Genomic DNA, 18,799 nt, shown 5'->3' with positions numbered 1-18,799 from the left:
TGGTTTTCGAGATTCTCTAGCATGACTGATCTAGATTGACATCGCATAGGATTCATTTAAGAGGAAACACTTCATATTAGGACATTTATGTATTATTGGGCTCAAACTCATGATATTAAACTAAACAGTCACTTATTTTAGTGGTTAAAAGAACATCAAATTGTCACACTATTTGTACTAGGAAAAAAGAATTTCACATTCCATGCAACCTGATTTCAACTTTATCAAAAACGTTTTATTGGATTGCAGACTCGTGAATCCAATTTTTAAAATTTAATTTTAAGAAATTAAAATTTTGTTTTTCAGAAAGTAACTAGTTAATTCTCATAAGAATACAATAACTTGCTTATCGCCTGACATAAATTTGAAAAATAATTCTATATTATTGTATTTTTTTATGGGGAAGTCATTCATGCAAGGGATCAAAAAGCACTCAAATAAATTTAATTTTGTTAACTCTTCCTTTTCTTCTTCACAAGAAACCAATTTTATTTTAAACTTTTAATCTTTCATCTCTTTGAATGGCATTGTTTAGATTCACATTCCTTATAAGTAATACAATATAGTCTTTTCAGAAATATAATAACTTGCTTGTCTCTCGACATAAATTTGGAAAACAATCCTATATTATTGTATTTTTTTTAGGGGAAGTCATTCATGCAAATGATCAAAAACCACTCAAATAAATTTAATTTTTTAATTCTTCTCTCTCTCTTTTTTTCCACAAGAAACCAATTATTTTAAACTTTCAATCGCATTCCTTATGAGTAATACGATAAAGAATCTATCGACAGAATACATTTCGCTTTTTTCTTTTTAGAAATATAATAATTCACTTACCTCCCGACATTAATTTGGAAAGCAATCTCATACTATTGTATTTTTTTTATGGGGAAGTCATTCATGCAAAGGATCACAAACCACTCAAATTAATTTAATTTTATTAATTCTTTTTTTTTCCAGAAGAAATCAATTTTATTTTAAACTTTAAATCATATTCCTTATAAGTGATACAATATGAAGTAGAATCTATCGCAGCATTCAGCTTGCCTCCCCACATAAATTTGGAAAATAATCTCATATTATTGTATTTTTTACGGGGAATTCATTCATGAAAAGTATCAAAAACCGCTCAAACAAATTTAATTTATTAATTCTTCTATTTTCTTCTTCTTTGTTTTTCATAAGAAACCAATTTTATTTTGAATTTTTAAAATGTTTAATATTTTTTATTTTTTTATTTCTTGCTCACCTGCTCGGCACACTGAAGTGACATTGATGAGAACTAGAAACCCGTACCAAGCGGTCCATATTCTTATGTTAAATGACATAAATACCCTTGTTTAATTATCACAATTTCCATCTGTGCAATAAGAAGTTCAGTTGTCATTAAATAAATTATCATGGCTAGTATAGGAAAAAAGTAACAAATGTATTATATGGAGTGTTTTGTTCCCCCCTAGAAATTCAAACAGAACAGTGAAATTCAAACAGAACAGTACAAAACCTATAGAGTAGGCCAACAGATTCTATCTTTTCATCACCCTCTTTCTCTATTTTTTACAAAAATAAAAATAAAAATAAAAATTTATTAATTTGATAAAAAATTGTACTAGTGCTATTTCTTGTAACCTCTATATATAGTCCTTTTGTATCTCTCTTTTTTATTCACTGAACACTCAAAAAAACTACTTGAAAATACCATCTTTAAAGTTTTTGCTATTCAACTCTAGCCAGTGAGTTTTTTCCATACTAAACTTTTGTGTTTCTTTTTCATAAAGATTACTCTTTTATGCATTTTTTTTTTGATATGTGTTTATAATGGTGGTTTAATATTTGGTTATATGTGCTTAACTTACAAAATCTTGTATTTTTTCTGGTTAGATTCTTATACTTTTTTTGGATTTTGACAAATGTGTACTCTTTTGGGTTTTCGTCCGGTGTCCGGCACCCGCATTGAAGATATAATTGTATTAGAGGTGTCATTGTTTTTTTTCTTCAATTGTTTTCCGATATATAATAGGCAAAAAGATTCTGTATTTATATTTTAATCACCCTCTTTCTTATATTGATTTGGAGCCCGTTTGGATTAGCCCGAAAAAAATGGCTTTTAAGCGTAAGTGTTTGGGTAGAAGCAATTACGCTTAAAGGATTTTTAAAAAGTAACGATAATATTGAAATTAACAGAAAATATAAGGAATATAAGGATAAAATTATTGTTCAAATTAAAATGACTTTTAAACTAAAAAATAAATTGGGACTGAGTAATTTTTTAATTTTGACTTATTTTAAATACTTTTTAATTTAATTTAAACTGTTTTTTATTTTTATCAAATATCTAAATAAATTAACAATAGTTTATAAGTTGGTTTGATCCACTTATAAGTCTTGATCTTTAATACTTTTATTTTTGTCAAATATCTACTATTTTTGTTTTCAACCTAAGGTGGTGTAAAGGGGTGGGGGGCTACTATTTTTGTTTTTTCCCTTGGGGTGGGGGTATTTTTTCCTTGTCATAGAAGCTTAAAATTTAAAAACCTCTACATATAGTCCCAGTGTGTCTCTCTTCACACTCACTCTTTCTTATTCATTCTCTCACTGAAAAAAAAAAAAAAACTGTTGGAAACATTCTCTTCAAGATTTTGCAATACAACTCTAGCCAGTGAGATTTCCTGACAACTTTTGTGTTTCTTGTTCATAAATAATTCCTTTATGTAAATTTTTGATATGGGTGTTTAAATCTTTGATTATATGTGGTTTTACTTACAAAATCTTGTTTTCTTCTCTTGGATTTTGGTTTTTCTTTGTGTTTGTTTAAAATAGGTTGCTTTATGTATGATCACCTGGTTGTCATTTTCTTGTGAGTGTTTTATGTTTGTTTGGTCCACTGTGGATGTAGGCAACTATAAATGGAGCCAGCTGACTATGTCTGTGTTTTTTTTTAACAAAGATTACTCTTTTATGCATTTTGTTTTGAAATGGGTGTTTTACTTGGGGGTTAAATCTTTGATTATATGTGCTTAACTTAAAAAATCCTGTTTTTTTCCTGGTTTGATTAGTATATTTCTCTTGGATTATGGTTTTCCTTTGTGTTTCTTTTAAATGGTAAAAAGGGTGTGTTTCTTTTTCATAAAGATTACTCTTTTATGCATTTTTTTTTGGAAATGGAAGTCTTACACGTGTTTAATTTTTGATTATATGTGCTTAACTTACAAAATCCTGTTTTTTTTTTTTTTTTTCTGGTTTGATTCATATACTTTTCTTGGATTATGGTTTTTCTTTGTGTTTGTCTGAAATGGTAAACTGACTGTGTTTCTTTTTCATAAAGATTACTCTTTTATGCAATTTTTTAAATGGATGTTTACCAGGGGGTTAAATCTTTCATTGTATGTGCTTTACTTACAAAATCTTGTCTTTTTCTGGTTTGATTCGTAGACTTCTCTTGAATATTGTTTTTTTCTTGTGTTTCTTTGAAATGGTAAAAAGGGTGTGTAGATAAGCCGAGGGTCTTTTGGAAACAGCCTCTCTACCTTCCCAAGGTAGGGAAGGTCTATGTACACTCTACCTCCCTAGATCCCACTTGTGGGATTACACTGGATTTTTTTTTTTTGGGGGTAACTAATCACTTGTATTAATCACCAAGTATGAACAGTTAAGCACCACAGCTAAGCCACATCCCAGCTTTCTGTTCATGAATACAACATCAAACCTCATAAAGATATGTTGTTGTTGTTGGTGTGTAGATAAATAGGCTGCTTTATGTATGATAACCTGGTTGTAATTTTCTTGGAGAGTTTTTTCATTTCGTTTATATTACTTTGTTGGTGTCTTATGTTTGTTTGGTCTAATGTTAATGTAGATAACAATCCATGGAGCCAGCTGATGTTGAAGTCTCGGAAATCCAACAGCTCTCCGCTAATCCTCTGCCTTTTGCAAGAAGGTTGGCATTTTACATTGATTTTCTAATGGAGTTAGAAAAAACATTAAAAAAAAATGAGCTTTTGTAATACATGTGTTCTCTATGTATGATATTGTTATGTAGTTATCAGTTGGAAGCCCTGGAGACTTCACTAAAGCAGAACACCATTGTTTACTTGGAGACTGGTTCAGGAAAGACCCTAATAGCGATAATGCTTCTTAGAAGCTACGCGTACCTTCTTCGAAAGCCATCTCCGTACATAGCTGTTTTCTTGGTCCCGACTGTTGTTCTGGTGACTCAGGTAGTACTTCTAGCTTCTCAATCTAGTCCCTAATATTTTTACGGATTGATGTATCCACTTAAATTAATATCCTGTCTAAAGATTGTAGAGCTGTTTGTTTCCCATTAGTTTTCTCATGTTTTGCAGTTTGATAATACTCTTTGAGGTTACATGCTTTTAGGTTGAAAATTTTCTATTTGACTTGTTCTAATGTTGTTGATCTTGTGATTTGATAATTACAAGCAAGGAGATTCTATCAGTATGCATACTGACTTAAAAGTCGGAACATATTGGGGTGAAATGGGTGTTGATTACTGGAATGCTGCGACGTGGCAACAAGAAGTGGAAGACCATGAGGTGTGTATGAACTATGTTTTATCTTCAGTGATAAATTATTAAAAGTTGCTTAAGTAATCACCGGAGGGTTTCGTCTTTCAGGTACTTGTTATGACACCAGCGATACTACTTGCTGCTTTGAGGCATAGCTTTCTAAAAATAGAAATGATAAAGGTTATAATATTTGATGAGTGCCACAATGCACGAGGCAGACACTCCTATGCCTGCATAATGAAGGTACGTTGTTTGTGGTAATTGTTGGTTATATTTTATCAAGTGCAATTTCTTCACCGGGATGATGCTGTTATGTAATACGTGTCACTCTCTCGGTTCCAAAATACTTGACTAAATTTGGTTATCGCGTATCCAAAGCAAATTGTTTGAATAAATTATTATTATTATTATTATGATGGAGTTCCGGAAGTAAGTGTGTTTGCTGAAACGAGTTGATATATTCTCAAATAGTGTAAGTTTTATGTCTGAGTTATCAACTGGAAATACTTTACATGCTAGAAAAGAGTTTAACTATAAAAACTTATAATGTCAACAATTAGCAAAAAACTGTCAACCAGGTGATGCCATTCATAAAGCAGAAAGAATAAAGCAGCATTATATCAACAACATTTGATTTCTTTGTTAATGGATATTCATTACTATTGTACAGTTACTACCACTTATCTCTTATTTTAGTACATTTGATTACTTGATTTTATTTGTCACATGTCTGATACCACTTGTGAAAAGTTGACCAAAATGAGATATCAAGAGGATATGTACATTTACCTGATGTGGAGCCCTTAGGGGCACACCGTTGCTTCTTTTGTACATACGTACCCTACATAAGAAAAGACTAACTAGAATCCGGCTTGATAAGACTTAGTATGGTACTTGAACAATTCTTGTCTTAGAGGATTGATTTTCTTTCAGGAATTTTATCATCGACAATTAACCGGTGAGAGCGCACAACTTCCAAGAATATTCGGGATGACTGCTTCCCCTATAAAGTCTAAAGGTTGGTGTGATTTGATTTTATAGCTTTGGACATCTTTTGATATATTTCTACATCATACTGTTAAGAAACTGGTTTCTCTCTTTCTGTGGATTCTCATGTTTATACCTTTTATGCAGGTTCTGGCACGGCAGATAGTTATTGGCAAAAGATTCGTGACCTCGAGAATCTTATGCATTCCAAGGTTCTCGCAATTAATCTTCTCCATTTATCTATTTTTGTCATGCACTCTGTGCTTCAGCGTATTTCAGAGAAGAGAACCATGTTGTTTCCCTTTCTTTAAATTTTGGAAGTGATGACATCAGCATGATTTTTGCAAGTGTTTCTTTTTGTACTTCGAGTTCATATTTGTGCTGTGCAAGCATTTAACTTTTAGCTTTTGGATGTTTGTCATCAAAACATTGCACTTACTTTCTTGCTGTCATATCTCTTGTATAAGCTGAAAGGCATAAAGACATATACATGCATGCATACATACATACATACATATATATATATATATATATATATATTCGGTTCCTCTTATTATGATCTTCCTTTGTAAATGAAGGTATACACGTGCGTAAGTGAATCGGTTTTGGCGGAGTATATCCCATTCTCAAATATGAAGCTAAAGATATATCAAAATGTGAATATTTCTTGCACATTGTTTCATAGTTTAGCTCATGACCTTAAAAGGTTGAAAGAAAAGGTAAACATCTATTCTTTAGCCAATGGATTTTGTCTTTCTACTTTACATATGGGTCAGACATTTTTGCTCTTCCAATTTTAGTTGTTTTAACTTTCTTATCATTGCAGCATGAACGCTCGATTTCAAAGTCAAATCTGTCTTATATGAGTGCTGGATCTGCAACAAGAAGATTAAGAAAACTTTATTCGGCTTTCCTATTTTGTCTGAGTGAGATGGGTGCTTGGCTGGCTTTCAAGGTAAATTTTGTTCCTTGCTGGTGCATAAAAAATTTGAACGGTTTGTTTGATCATTTTCCTAACATGGCTTTTGTTTTGAATCAGGCAGCTGAGTTTTTGTCCCGTGCAGAAAATGAATTCTTTTCATGGGGAGAACTAGATGTATGTGCCCAAACAATTGTTAGAGGTTTCAGTTTGGGTGCATCTAAGGTTTTCTTGTCTCGCTTACCATCTGGTATATCATAGTTAGCAATATCCTTTTTCTTTTCTCCCTGAGCTGTAAGCATGTTTTTCGATTTCTTTCTGACCTCTCTTCCCTGTTAACATAGGGTCACATTGGTCAATTGGTGGTGATATTCAGGCAAATACGGATGCTGGATATTTGACACCCAAAGTTACTTGTCTTATAGAGTCTCTTCTCGAGTACAGGTGAGAGCGGTTGAATATTCAATCTATCAATTAGTCAAAAGCTTTAATGTCAATTCAATCTAATGGGAAGTTTGTAGAATAACTGGAAAAAAGAGAAGTGGTCAGTTATATTCTCTTAACTTTTTGTGGCTCTTTGGTTTCACTTATTTTAATTGATTGTCTTTCACTTATTGGCCCAAAAATTATATATAGTAGAGAACATACTTTTCTGAAGCCTTTCTTTTCTTTCCCCCCGTTATATTCCCATAATTTGGATTGTTTGCACAGGATCCAAATTATTTTCCCGGAATCTCGAGTTTGAAACTTTTTTTGGCATTCGGCTTTGTGGATTTTATTTATTACTTGATTATATTGTGTGTATTATTCTAGAGCCTACTTTGGATTCATCAATAGCTGTATGAACTATTCCTTTTATGTACATGTTGGCACTTGCCCTGGGATTTAATTGGTCAGTGACTGAGATTATCAATTATGTCGTTGGGAAATATGATTATATATTTAGTGATTTACTGACCCACGAACTTCGTTTTTAATCCGATAGGGACCTGAAGGATTTGAGATGCATCATATTTGTTGAGAGAATTATTACAGCAATCGTTCTTCGGTCTCTATTGAATGAGTTGCTTCCGGAACTAACTGGTTGGAGAACTGAGTACACAGCAGGGCATACTTCTGTGGTGCAGTCACAGAGTAGGAAAACCCAAAATAAAATTGTCGAAGAATTTCGCAAGGGTCTGGTAAGTCAATTTTTTATTTTTATTTTTGCTTTCTATATAATTTCTGAAGATTTAAAGTATGGTATCCATGCAAAACGCTGCAGGTGAACATTATTGTAGCGACATCTATTCTTGAAGAGGGCTTGGATGTCCAAAGTTGCAACCTTGTCGTTCGGTTTGATCCCTCAACTACTGTTTGTAGCTTTATACAATCTCGTGGGCGAGCTCGAATGCAAAACTCCGACTTTCTTCTGATGATCGGAAGGTATATTTTGTCCATCCGTTCTAATTGATACTATGATTGTTTTTCAGATTTCTGTCATTATTGTTTTTGGTGTAGTATTTACTTAAACATTCTATTTCTTATCTGGTTAATTACTTTAGCTCTTGGCATTTTGTGCATTTATCATTGATAAAATTTGGAAGATTTAGTTGTAACAATGGACTGATCATTCTCATTTTTGGCTCAAATCCTAGTGGGGATTCTTCAACCCTCACTCGCATGCAAAACTATATGGCTAGTGGGGAGATAATGCGGCAAGAATCATTACGTCATGCTTCTATTCCATGTTCACCTCTAGACGATGAATTGCTTGTTGAACCTTGCTACAAAGTTGAAAGCACCGGAGCAGTTGTCACCCTCAGTTCTAGCGTGTCATTGTTATACTTCTACTGCTCTAGGCTACCTTCAGATGGGTTTGTACTTCATATTTCTTGCTATCTTTTGAGTATTTTATGTGTTAATTTTTTTTTTTTTTCGTTTTTGGCCCGTCGGCCGGAATTAATTACGGGCACTAGCAAAAATATACAGAACATATACACGGATTATGTATATACTCCTTCCTTTTCAATTTTATGTGTTTTAGTTTTGACTGGCACGGAGTTTAAAAAAGTAAAGAACATTTTTGAATCTTGTGATCGTAAAGTAAAGATATGTATAATATCCCCAAATGTCCTTTAATCTTGTGGTCTTAAACATGCCGCATGAATGTTAGAGTTAAAGATTTGCCCAATTAGGAAAGAGGCATAGTTTTTTGAAACAGAGTAAGTAGGCGCTTGGACATAGGATTTGGGGCTTTAATGCGGTTTATTGCGGCACCTTAGGATATTCCTATGCGTTGCTTATGAGCCATGGTTTGCTCATTTGATAGGATGTTAAGAGTCCGGGAAGTTTTGATAGTTTTCACAAATTATGGGATTTTCATGTTTATGATAAATAATACAATTTCAGAAATTCAAGTTGCATGTCCAAACAAAATTTCAACTTCATATCAACCCGAATTCAAATCATGTCCAAACGGGCCCTAAGAACAGACAAATTGAAACGGAGGGAGTAATTTGTATATTTATGTATATTATATGTATATATACTTAATATACAAAACATATATATTTTCCGGCTATTATTTTTTAGGACGGCCGGAAAAGGTAAGCATCCCTTAAATATTGCATTACTGACATACATTCAATTCATTTGTAGGTACTTTAAGCCCAATCCTAGGTGTGTGATTGATAACGAAACAGAAACCTGCACCTTACATCTTCCCAAAAGTTGCCCACTACAAAGAACTATAAGTGTACAGGGGAATGTCAAAATATTGAAGCAACTTGCATGCCTGGAAGCTTGTAAAGAACTTCATCACATGGGTGCCTTGACTGACAATCTTGTTCCTGATATTGTGGAGGAAGAAGCCATCAACAAAGAATTGGGTAACTCTACCATCTTTTATATAAGGGGCTTTGTTTTAGACTGTGGTACTTGAGCTCTAACCTATTATATTGTGCAGAATGTCAAATCCATACTGTTGAAGAATCAAAATACTTTCCACCAGAATTGGTTAGCCATTGCGGCAATGATTCAGAAGCGGTGTACTACTGCTACCTGGTTGAGTTGGAACAGGAGTCATACAACGATTTCCCGCTTCATGGGATAATACTTGCTGTTAGGAAAAGGCTCACGTTTGATGATGAAATATTGGCTTTTGACTTAGACGTTGATAGGGGACGACGCTTGCAAGTACAAGTACAATTAAATTATAGTAAAGTTGTTACGCTTACTTCTGAAGAGGTGACTATAATTTTATGGCTTTTATCATCTCTTTACTTGCCACCTGTAAAAATGGTTGGTGATACTTTTTATATAGGGATTTATTATTTTTGGCCCGTCAGCCGAAATTAATTACGGACGCTAACCAAAATATACAAAACGTATACACTGTTTATGTATATATGTATAAAAAATATGTTTATCATATGTATATTTATCTTGATAAACAATACCTATACGTTTGTGGACTTTATTATTTTAGCGGTCCAAAAATTTACTCATCCCTTTTATATAATCTATCTCTTTCTCTCCAGATTCGACGGTGTCAGAGGTTTCAAGTCAGTGTCTTCAGAATTCTTCTTGACCGTGATCTGAGTAAACTGCAGGGTGCTTTGGCTGCTGCAGTTCAGTCGCCTATTGGATCTGCAGTTTCTGATTATCTTTTGCTCCCATCTTTGGGTTCAACCCCTGAAATAAATTGGAAATGTGTGAATTCTTTGCTGTTTCCTTCTCATGTTCTTGCGGATAAGCATATGGATTGCCGTTCTACACAAGGTAGCAAGCGCAGTGTGTACACCAAAACTGGGGTGGTATGTAGCTGCTTGTTGGAGAACTCATTGGTCTGTACACCTCATAACGGACATATATATTGCATTACCGGTTTTTTGGATAATTTGGATTGCAACTCATTGTTGGATATGAGAACTGGAGAATCCTTTACCTACAAAGAATACTACAAAAAACGGTTTGTACAATTAGCTACTGATTTTCCTGGTGCTCCTTTTCCATATATCATCTTTTAGTTTCAAAATATTAAGTAATTTGCGGTTTACAGGCATGGGATCAAGATATGCTTTGAAGGAGAACCACTTCTTCGGGGGAAGCATATTTGTAAAGTGCAAAATTACCTTCAGAGATGTAGAACTCAGAAGGCTAAAGGTCTGATCAAATGGTTCTCCTTTTTATATAATGCTTATATATGAAAATTCACCTTTTCATTTTGTTTGACCTCTTTGGCCTCCTTTGCAGATTCAACTGATTCATCCGTTGAGTTGCCTCCTGAACTTTGTTCCCTCATCATGTCTCCTGTCTCTATTTTTACCCTTTATACCTATTCATACGTTCCTTCGATCATGCATCGGATTGAGTCCTTGGTTATGGCCTCAAATTTGAAAAGAATGCATTTGGATGACTGCACTCTAAATGTTTTTATCCCAACCGCCACAGTATGTGCTGCTATGATCTCATCTCAGATCTTTGCTCTAATTAAGTCAGTCTTTCCATCAGTTGACTAGCGTTCTTGCAACTTACTCCTTGTTTTGTTATTTTAGGTTTTGGAAGCAATGACAACAAAGAAATGCCTCGAGAAGTTTCATTTGGAATCACTTGAGACACTTGGAGACTCTTTTCTCAAATATGCTGCCAGTATACACCTGTTCAAGACTTACGAAAATCATCACGAGGGTCTTTTGACTGTAAAGAAAAACAAAATCATTTCCAATGCTGCACTCTGCAGGCTTGCAATTGCTCGTAAAATACCGGTAGGTATTTCTTGGTGATAGTTTTTTTTTTTTGTTCTTCTGATATGTCTCACTGAAGTTTAAGGACAACCAGGGGATATTTGTATGTCACTTTAATCAATGATCCGATATTGACTGTTTGTTATAATGGGAATTAGTTGTTATTTTCCGTTGTTTATTCATATCTGTAAAACATGCATATTCCGTCAGTGCATCAATTGGAGTGCGTTTATTTTGGGACATGTCAATTTTGAGCAACTGCTTTTGGATCCTTGAATAAGTAAATATCCAGTGTATTCTTAAAGAGTAACTAGGGTCTTTATATTTTATTGGTTTTAACTGCATATTGCTGGATGCAAATGCTATCTGAAATTCTGACTTCTTTTTCCTTTTTCTTCTTTTGGTGTCCCCTTCAATAAAAACCGTGATTACAGGGATTTATCCGTAATGAACCATTCGATCTTAAAACATGGCTCATTCCTGGAGATAATTCTCAAGTTCACAAATTCGACGAAGAATTCCTGATGCCGTCAGTAAAAATTTATAGTAGGGGAAAGCTGAAGATTAAAAGTAAGAGAGTAGCTGATGTGGTTGAGGCTCTAATAGGTGCCTACCTCAGCTCGGGCGGGGAAGCAGCGGCTTTATCATTTATGAAATGGCTTGGGCTGGACATTGATTTTGTTGATGCACCTATGCCAAGGCACTTCCCCATGAATGCTGAGAAGCTAGTCAATGTTAGATACTTGGAATCCATGCTACATTACAAGTTCAATGATCCCTCTTTGCTTGTTGAAGCGCTAACTCACGGATCTTACATGCTTCCTGAGATTCCACGATGCTACCAGGTTATTCTCGCAATTAAATATTATCTATCTTAGTGTTGTTAAATAGTTGGATCTATATTTTGCAGTTTGATTACTAAAATATATTGCTGCCTATGTGAACCTGCACATTACATTATCTACCTTATTGTTGTGAAATAGTTGGATCTATATTCTGCAGTTTGATTACTAAAATATATTGCTGCCTAGTTTGGGAAAGTTGTGAGCCTGCCCATTTACATTAACCTAAGGCTACATAGTATTTGATGGTTCTTCATACAGCTGCTAGTGATGATGAAATATTTATCCATTCAAGGAAGTTTCATGCTTTTATATATGATATGATAATATGAATCCTGTCTCTCTCTCTTTGCATCTTATATTAAGTTCAATATTCATTTCCCTGTTCTGTTTGATGGTAATGTTCTTATAATGGTATGAGATCTCCCATAGACTTATTCTATTTAAGCTCAACATGCGTATCTCACATTTGGACCAATCTTTGTATGAGCTCAGGATGTGTAATAATAATAATACTCCCTCTGTCCCAAAAAGATTGTCCTCCTTTCCTTTTAGTTTGTCCAAAAAGATTGTCTCCTTTTTATATTTAGAAACAATTTAACTTTATGATGATTTACAACCACACAAATATCTAAGGTTTGTTTTGGACCACACATTTCAAAAGTCTTCCTTTATTTCTTAAACTTTGTGCCAAGTCAAAAGAGGACAATCTTTTTGGAACGGAGGGAGTAGCATAAAAGCAAAAGCAGTACTTCCTGGCACGTTCCCTTTTGACTTCTGTCTTCCATTGGGAATCTTTTTGTATGGGGCTTTTAGGACACCTGAGAAAGAAATGAACGCAAGTGGAAGTTCTTTGTGAACATTTACGTTGTCGATATCGCTAAATGAATGGAGAATGCTTAAATGGTTGTAACAGTGTCGAGATTGAGAAAGTCAATTTTGGCCTTTCCTAAATAGATGTTATATAATGGTAGAAAATCATTTTCTGCTGCATCGCGGTTTCTCTGCGGTATACTAAGCCTTCCTTGCATACTGACATATAGATTCGCATTTGAATTGATTTATATTAAGTGCTTATATTCATAGTTTGTTTTTTAAAAACCATTAGTTGTGGCTTTTTTAACTTTATTGATTCAAATGGTGATGATCACCTGGCTATGATGCAGCGCTTGGAATTTCTTGGGGATGCAGTGTTAGATTATGTTGTTACAGCACATCTCTATTTCAAATATCCGGGACTGACTCCAGGACTCATTACTGATTTGAGGTCTGCCTCTGTAAACAATGAATGCTATGCTCATTCTGCAGTTAAGGCTGGCCTGCACAAGCACATTCTTCATGCCTCGCAAGATTTGCAGAGGCAGATATATGGTACTGTTGAGGATTTCGAGAAATTGGATCTTGTGTCCACATTTGGATGGGAGGCTGAAACTACTTTCCCAAAGGTATTGCATACTTGCCTCAAGAGTTAAGACATAACACTTTATCCGAACAAAATTAAGATACAAAAGAAAAAGTTATTAAAAGCTCTTTCGTCAAAAAGTGTATTTCTTTCCCATTGTCGAGCGCTTCATCTTAAGATTAGTGCGGATTAATAGTATTGTACATGCTTATTTGATTTCAGTTACGGGTTTTAATCATTTTTTCTTTTGGGTTCGCTATAGGTGCTTGGAGATGTTATTGAGTCCCTTGCTGGTGCGATCTTTGTTGATTCTAGCTTCAACAAAGATACTACATTTCAGTGCATACGACCTCTTCTGGAACCGTTGATTACACCTCAGACAATAAAGCTCCAGCCTGTAAGAGAGTTAAGTGAACTATGTGACCAGAAAGGTTATATAAAGAAGAAGAATGTCGTCTCTCGTGAGAATGGTGTGGCATGTATTACAGTTGAGGTTGAAGCAAATGGTGTTGTTCACAAGAGCACGTGCTCGGGGCGAGACAAAATAATGGCCAAGAAGGTGGCTAGCAAAAATGTGCTCAAGTCTCTGAAGGAATGTGCATCCAATGCATAGCAACAATTTCTTTTCTGCAACTTCAATTTACAAAATCTCCAGAATTGCTTAAATGCTTGAAGAGGTTGTTGCATTAATATATCATTATCAGAGATTCTTCATTTTTAGCCCAAAGCATTTAGCTTATGTCCTTTGATAAATTCTCTAAGCTGTCTCTTCGTATCCTTTCATATAGTGAGTGCTAATACCATGCTTGTTCAAAACAGTAATGTTTTTCATAGTTTGGTAGTCAACCATTTATTTGATGTACAATGTTCTCTATTATTATCAATCGTAATGTACAAGAGATTACAAACAGTTGGTTGCATGCCGCTGGAACCAAAGTGAACTCAGCGCGAAACTTATTGACGTCTCCCAAAATGAACGCACAAGTTTTAATAATCACGTCTAGTGGTAGCACTAAAATAACCAGTAAATATGTTTCCACAGGTAGTGTGTGGATTATCGAAGTGCAACACTGACTCTAACCTTCTCATTTTTATTTTTAATGAGATGAAATCAAGCACGATGAGCATGTTTTGGATCATGAATAGATTTTACGAAATTATACACATTTGCCCGTCGTTAAAAGTTTGGTGCAAAGATGCCCCTAACGTTTTTTTTTGCTATATATGCCCTTGAGTTAACGGAAAATACTGGAGGACATATTTGTTCAGTTTCGCATAGTATAGGGGCATATTTGAGCCTTTGAAAATCCTGAATATTATGGCACAAAATATCATTGCATTTCAAAATATAAAAAACATTTGTAATTACAATCCATCCACCATTGAATTACATCAAAATTATACAACTAAAAGAGTAGATGCAATTAAAATCATCTTTTAAAGACTGTTTTCACAAACAAGAGCACCATTTCCCCTTTTCAAATGATTTTTTTTGCCAATGATAATACTATTTTTATTTTTCAATCTATTGATGATTTAGATAGTTCTTTCTGGATATTTTTCGTCTTCTCAATCCCAATATCTACACGATAATGGATGCAACAATTGCCGCAATAAAACATAAACATAAAAAAGGAGATAACTTACATTAGACTTATGACACATGGTATTAATTCTACTATTCATTACACTTTAACTTAGTTGGTGATCAGATAGACACCTCAACTTCGTAGAAATGTATCTTTTAAACACACAAGCGACCAGTAAAACGAATAAGATAGAGACACGTGGAATAAAAAAAAAACTGCAGCACAACCCCCTTTAATCTTCTTCTTTGTTCCAAAAGAAGCAATCAAACTTTGCCTTCATTAACTGATCACCAACTAAGTTAAAGTGTTTAACTTAAAAATTGTGTCAAGTTAAAGGGGCTATCTAGGTATTTACCCAAATAAATATTCCATTGTTCTCACATGATACCTATAATATCACTCAAAAAGTAATTACAAGTAAAAAATACTGGAACAAATTTTGTGAATAAGTTATGAGTTACGTTGATATGAACTCAATAACTTTGGTTAAATTTTATGTATATGTTAAAAAAAAAAAAAAACATTAGTCAACAAAAGTATATAACAAATTTCGAACCAAATAAATTGGATTGGGATGTGGTAATTTTTTTGAATTCAAGCATATAAAGTTTCAAATTCTGAATTTGTTTCGGAAAACATATATACGGAAAAATTCTAACACACTCAAAACACAAATGAATTATTTATTTGCAAAAATCAAAAATTTTTATTACATAAATCCCAAATATGTATAAATTAAATACACATGGTACAATATAATAGAATAAAGGGATAAGGCACTATTAACCCTCCTGAACTATACCTGAAGTTGCTACGATACACTTTACCTTTCCCTGAGTCCTATTGAATATAACAGAATAAAGGGATAGGGCACTATTACCCCCCTGAACTATACCCGAAGTTGCTACGATACACTTTATCTTTCCTTGGGTTCAATTGCCCCTCTAAACTTATTTAAAACAGAATATTTATCCCCTAAACCCTGATGCCCACTCTCATATGGGAGAGTGACATACACACTCCTTGCCACATGCGTATTTATTTGTTTTTTTTTTTTAATTTTTTCAGCTTACGTGTCAATTTTTTTTTAAAATTGAATTTTCTTTAAAAAAATGATTTTAAAACCCGTTTTTAAAAAAAAAATTGAAAATTTGTTTTTTTATAAAACCCAATTTTTTTTTTAAAACTGAATTTTCTTTTAAAAAAATGATTTTCAAAACCTGTTTGTTTAAAAAATTAGAATTTTTTTTTAAAAAGCAAAACTGAAAACATGGATTAAAAAAAAAAAATACTGAATTTTCTTAAAAAAAAATGATTTTTAAAACCGTTTTTTTTAAATTTGAAATTTTCATTTTTTTTTAAAACCCGTCTGTGTTTTTTTTAAAAAAAATTGAAAACATGATTATTTTTTTTTAAATATGGAAAACTTGATTATTTTTTTAAGATGTCTTAAAAAATCTTGATTTTCATAGGACACTTTTATTGTTCAAATAAAATCCGAAAAAAGTGTTTTTCTTGTCAAAATGTGAAAAAACTGAATTGTTATAAAATTTTGGAAAAATTAATTATTTTTCTTAAAATGTGGAAAACCCATTTTTTGAAACTAAATTTGGAAAACTAGATTTATTTTCATATATAGGAAAAAATAATCAGTTTTCCAAATTTAAAAAATGTCCAAATTTTTTAATAAGAAGACTCAGTTTTCCAGATATATTTTCTAAAAAAACGAATTTTTTGTATTTTTTAAAAAACAATTCAGTTTTTCTTATTTTAAGAAAAAATAAATAAATTTTCTCGTTTTTAATGTTTCTCACTCTCTCAAAGAGAATGAAACACACTCTCCTTGCCACATCAACACTTGAGGGGGGGGGGGGGGGGTTAAATATTCTGTTTTAAATAAGTTTTGGGGGGTAATAGAACACAGGGAAGGGTAAGGTGTGTCGTAACAACTTCGGGTATAATTTAGGGAATATAAATGTATTTATCTTGTATAACATGTGCTTCATAACTTGTCGCTAGTTACAAAGACGAACTTCTTCTGCGTTTTTCAGTATTGCAGTCAGGGGCGGAGCTACAGGGGTGCGAGGGGTGGCAACCGAACCCCCTTCGTCGGAAAATTGCACTATATATATACTGCGAATTTTTTTATTCATGTACAAATATTATTTTTGCATCCCCTTAACAAATGGAGATTGTGGATCAGTGGATAAGGCGCCTGTGATTGAGCCCGCAGTCGCGAGTTCGATTCTCGGCAATGACACATTTTTTTACTTTTTTCATCCAGTCGGCCAGTCCCTTAAAAAAAACGACGTCACTTTATTTATTATTATTATTATTATTATTATTATTATTATTATTATTATTATTATTATTATTAAAAAAACGTGGGCCATTTGGCTGGGATATAGAATCCCTAATTTCAAAAGTGTTAACATTGTTCATTTGTTCTACTGACTACTGCGCCTCCAACTCTGTCATTTCTTCTTGGCCCATGGCTTCCAAATCCAATTCGAAGGTATTTCTTTTTTTTCCCTCTTTTGTTTTTTAACCATACTCAAAATCACAATAAATCCATTATTGTTTCTTGTTAGTTGTTAATCAACCCATTTTGTGAAATGGGTAGCTGACCCATTTTCCATCCATGAACCCCAAACCTTTATTGTTTTAATTTTTAAATGTTGTTTGTTTGCAAAATTGGTCTTCTAGATATTTATTTTTAACTAATAAAAGAATCAAAGTGTAGATTTTTATTTAGTAATCAATTCCCTTTTATGTGTGTTGGATTGTGGTTAAGTTGTTTTCTTGCTTATTGAGACATTTGGTAGAGTTTTTGAAATGGGATATGCTTAAGGAGTTAAGGTTACTAATTGTTTTTTGCTGAATTGTTATATACAAGATTGAGTTTTTATTCTCACAGTTAGATGTTCTTAAATAGGCTTTATTTTATTGGCTTTTAAGATTGACATTGTGTCTTTAATTCTAACTAATTTTTTTATTATAATTCAGTCTCAAAAGTCAGTGAAGAATTATTTTACCAAAGTTCCAAAATCAAGTTTGGACTCTCATGATTTGCTTCATGGAATTGCTTGTTTAAATCCAATTGACTCATTTTCTAGTTTTGATCTCAGGAAAATAATGAGAATGGCTGAACATTATCCTGATGACTTTGATGAATTTAGTATGGGGGTTCTTGAGAATCAACTTGCGAGTTACATTATTGATGTTCGTGATCTTGATGAAAGGTTCTCCGATCTAAAAGGACTTTGTGATCTTTCAAAAAGATTAGTTCAGACAAAGAAGCATTCAAACTACCCTCTTGTATTCCTCATAGTGAAACTTGCCTTGCTCTTGCCAGTTGCCACTGCATCCGTTGAAAGAACTTTTTCGGCAATGACGTTTATCAAGAATGACTTGCGGAGTCGAATGAATGAGAGTTATTTTAGTGGTTGCTTGGTGCCTTATGTAGAAAAAGATGTGTTTAATAGGATCTCTAATGATGTTATTATAAAAACATTTCAAGGAATGAAACCTCGTCGTGTACAGTTGTAATAATATACTTGCACTTTCAATAGAGAATTGTGTTTGTTTTTATTTCTTCGCGTGTTTATTTTTTAATTTTCTTGAACCCCCTTATCAAATATTCTGGTTCCGCCCCTGATTGCAGTGATCTTGTTCAAAACTAGTCCAAATCCCCATCGAATGACTTTAAATTTTGTAACACAACTTCCTTAGACTATTTCCAATAAGTCTTAATAATGTCCACTCCAAATTGCTCACAACTGTCAGATTTGAAATAAGATCAGT

The 18,799-nt window shown here is 33.3% G+C and overlaps 2 protein-coding genes across 3 annotated transcripts; both read left to right on the top strand.

Moving 5' to 3' along the window:
• The first annotated feature begins 1,664 nt into the window (after nt 1-1,664).
• Nucleotides 1,665-14,271, top strand: LOC132615714 (endoribonuclease Dicer homolog 2-like). 2 transcript variants are annotated; one of them, XM_060330317.1, is made up of 23 exons: nt 1,665-1,736; nt 3,860-3,940; nt 4,043-4,220; nt 4,443-4,556; nt 4,638-4,772; nt 5,463-5,547; nt 5,664-5,728; nt 6,095-6,235; nt 6,343-6,471; nt 6,556-6,685; nt 6,780-6,879; nt 7,421-7,616; nt 7,700-7,860; nt 8,073-8,291; nt 9,076-9,305; nt 9,383-9,663; nt 9,957-10,387; nt 10,478-10,581; nt 10,672-10,868; nt 10,974-11,183; nt 11,597-12,007; nt 13,171-13,449; nt 13,669-14,271. In XM_060330317.1, exons 2-23 carry the CDS (start codon nt 3,870-3,872, stop codon nt 14,017-14,019), a joined length of 4,218 nt encoding a protein of 1,405 aa, XP_060186300.1. In that variant the 5' UTR covers nt 1,665-1,736; nt 3,860-3,869; the 3' UTR covers nt 14,020-14,271. The 2 variants fall into 2 exon arrangements, with proteins under 2 accessions (XP_060186300.1, XP_060186299.1); XM_060330316.1 differs by lacking the exon at nt 1,665-1,736 and adding an exon at nt 2,517-2,662.
• Nucleotides 14,272-17,486: 3,215 nt separating this feature from the next.
• LOC132612673 (uncharacterized) lies at nt 17,487-18,544 on the top strand. The gene is made up of 2 exons (XM_060326788.1): nt 17,487-17,510; nt 18,002-18,544. The coding sequence occupies exons 1-2, from the start codon at nt 17,487-17,489 to the stop codon at nt 18,542-18,544; spliced, it is 567 nt and encodes a 188-aa protein (XP_060182771.1).
• Nucleotides 18,545-18,799: the final 255 nt, after the last annotated feature.

The sequence above is a fragment of the Lycium barbarum genome, chromosome 10 (assembly GCF_019175385.1).
Source record: "Lycium barbarum isolate Lr01 chromosome 10, ASM1917538v2, whole genome shotgun sequence".
Taxonomy (NCBI): domain Eukaryota; kingdom Viridiplantae; phylum Streptophyta; class Magnoliopsida; order Solanales; family Solanaceae; genus Lycium; species Lycium barbarum.
This window is presented reverse-complemented; position numbering and strand designations above follow the sequence as displayed.

What these genes read in the sequence shown, in the direction of transcription:
- LOC132615714 (XM_060330317.1), top strand. Translation starts at nt 3,870, where the DNA reads ATGGAGCCAGCTGATGTTGAAGTCTCGGAAATCCAACAGCTCTCCGCT. An exon ending in CCTCTGCCTTTTGCAAGAAG is followed by an intron (nt 3,941 to 4,042) that starts GTTGGCATTTTA and finishes ATTGTTATGTAG; the next exon opens with TTATCAGTTGGAAGCCCTGG. An exon ending in CTGAAACTACTTTCCCAAAG is followed by an intron (nt 13,450 to 13,668) that starts GTATTGCATACT and finishes GGTTCGCTATAG; the next exon opens with GTGCTTGGAGATGTTATTGA.
- LOC132612673 (XM_060326788.1), top strand. Translation starts at nt 17,487, where the DNA reads ATGGCTTCCAAATCCAATTCGAAG. An exon ending in CTTCCAAATCCAATTCGAAG is followed by an intron (nt 17,511 to 18,001) that starts GTATTTCTTTTT and finishes ATTATAATTCAG; the next exon opens with TCTCAAAAGTCAGTGAAGAA.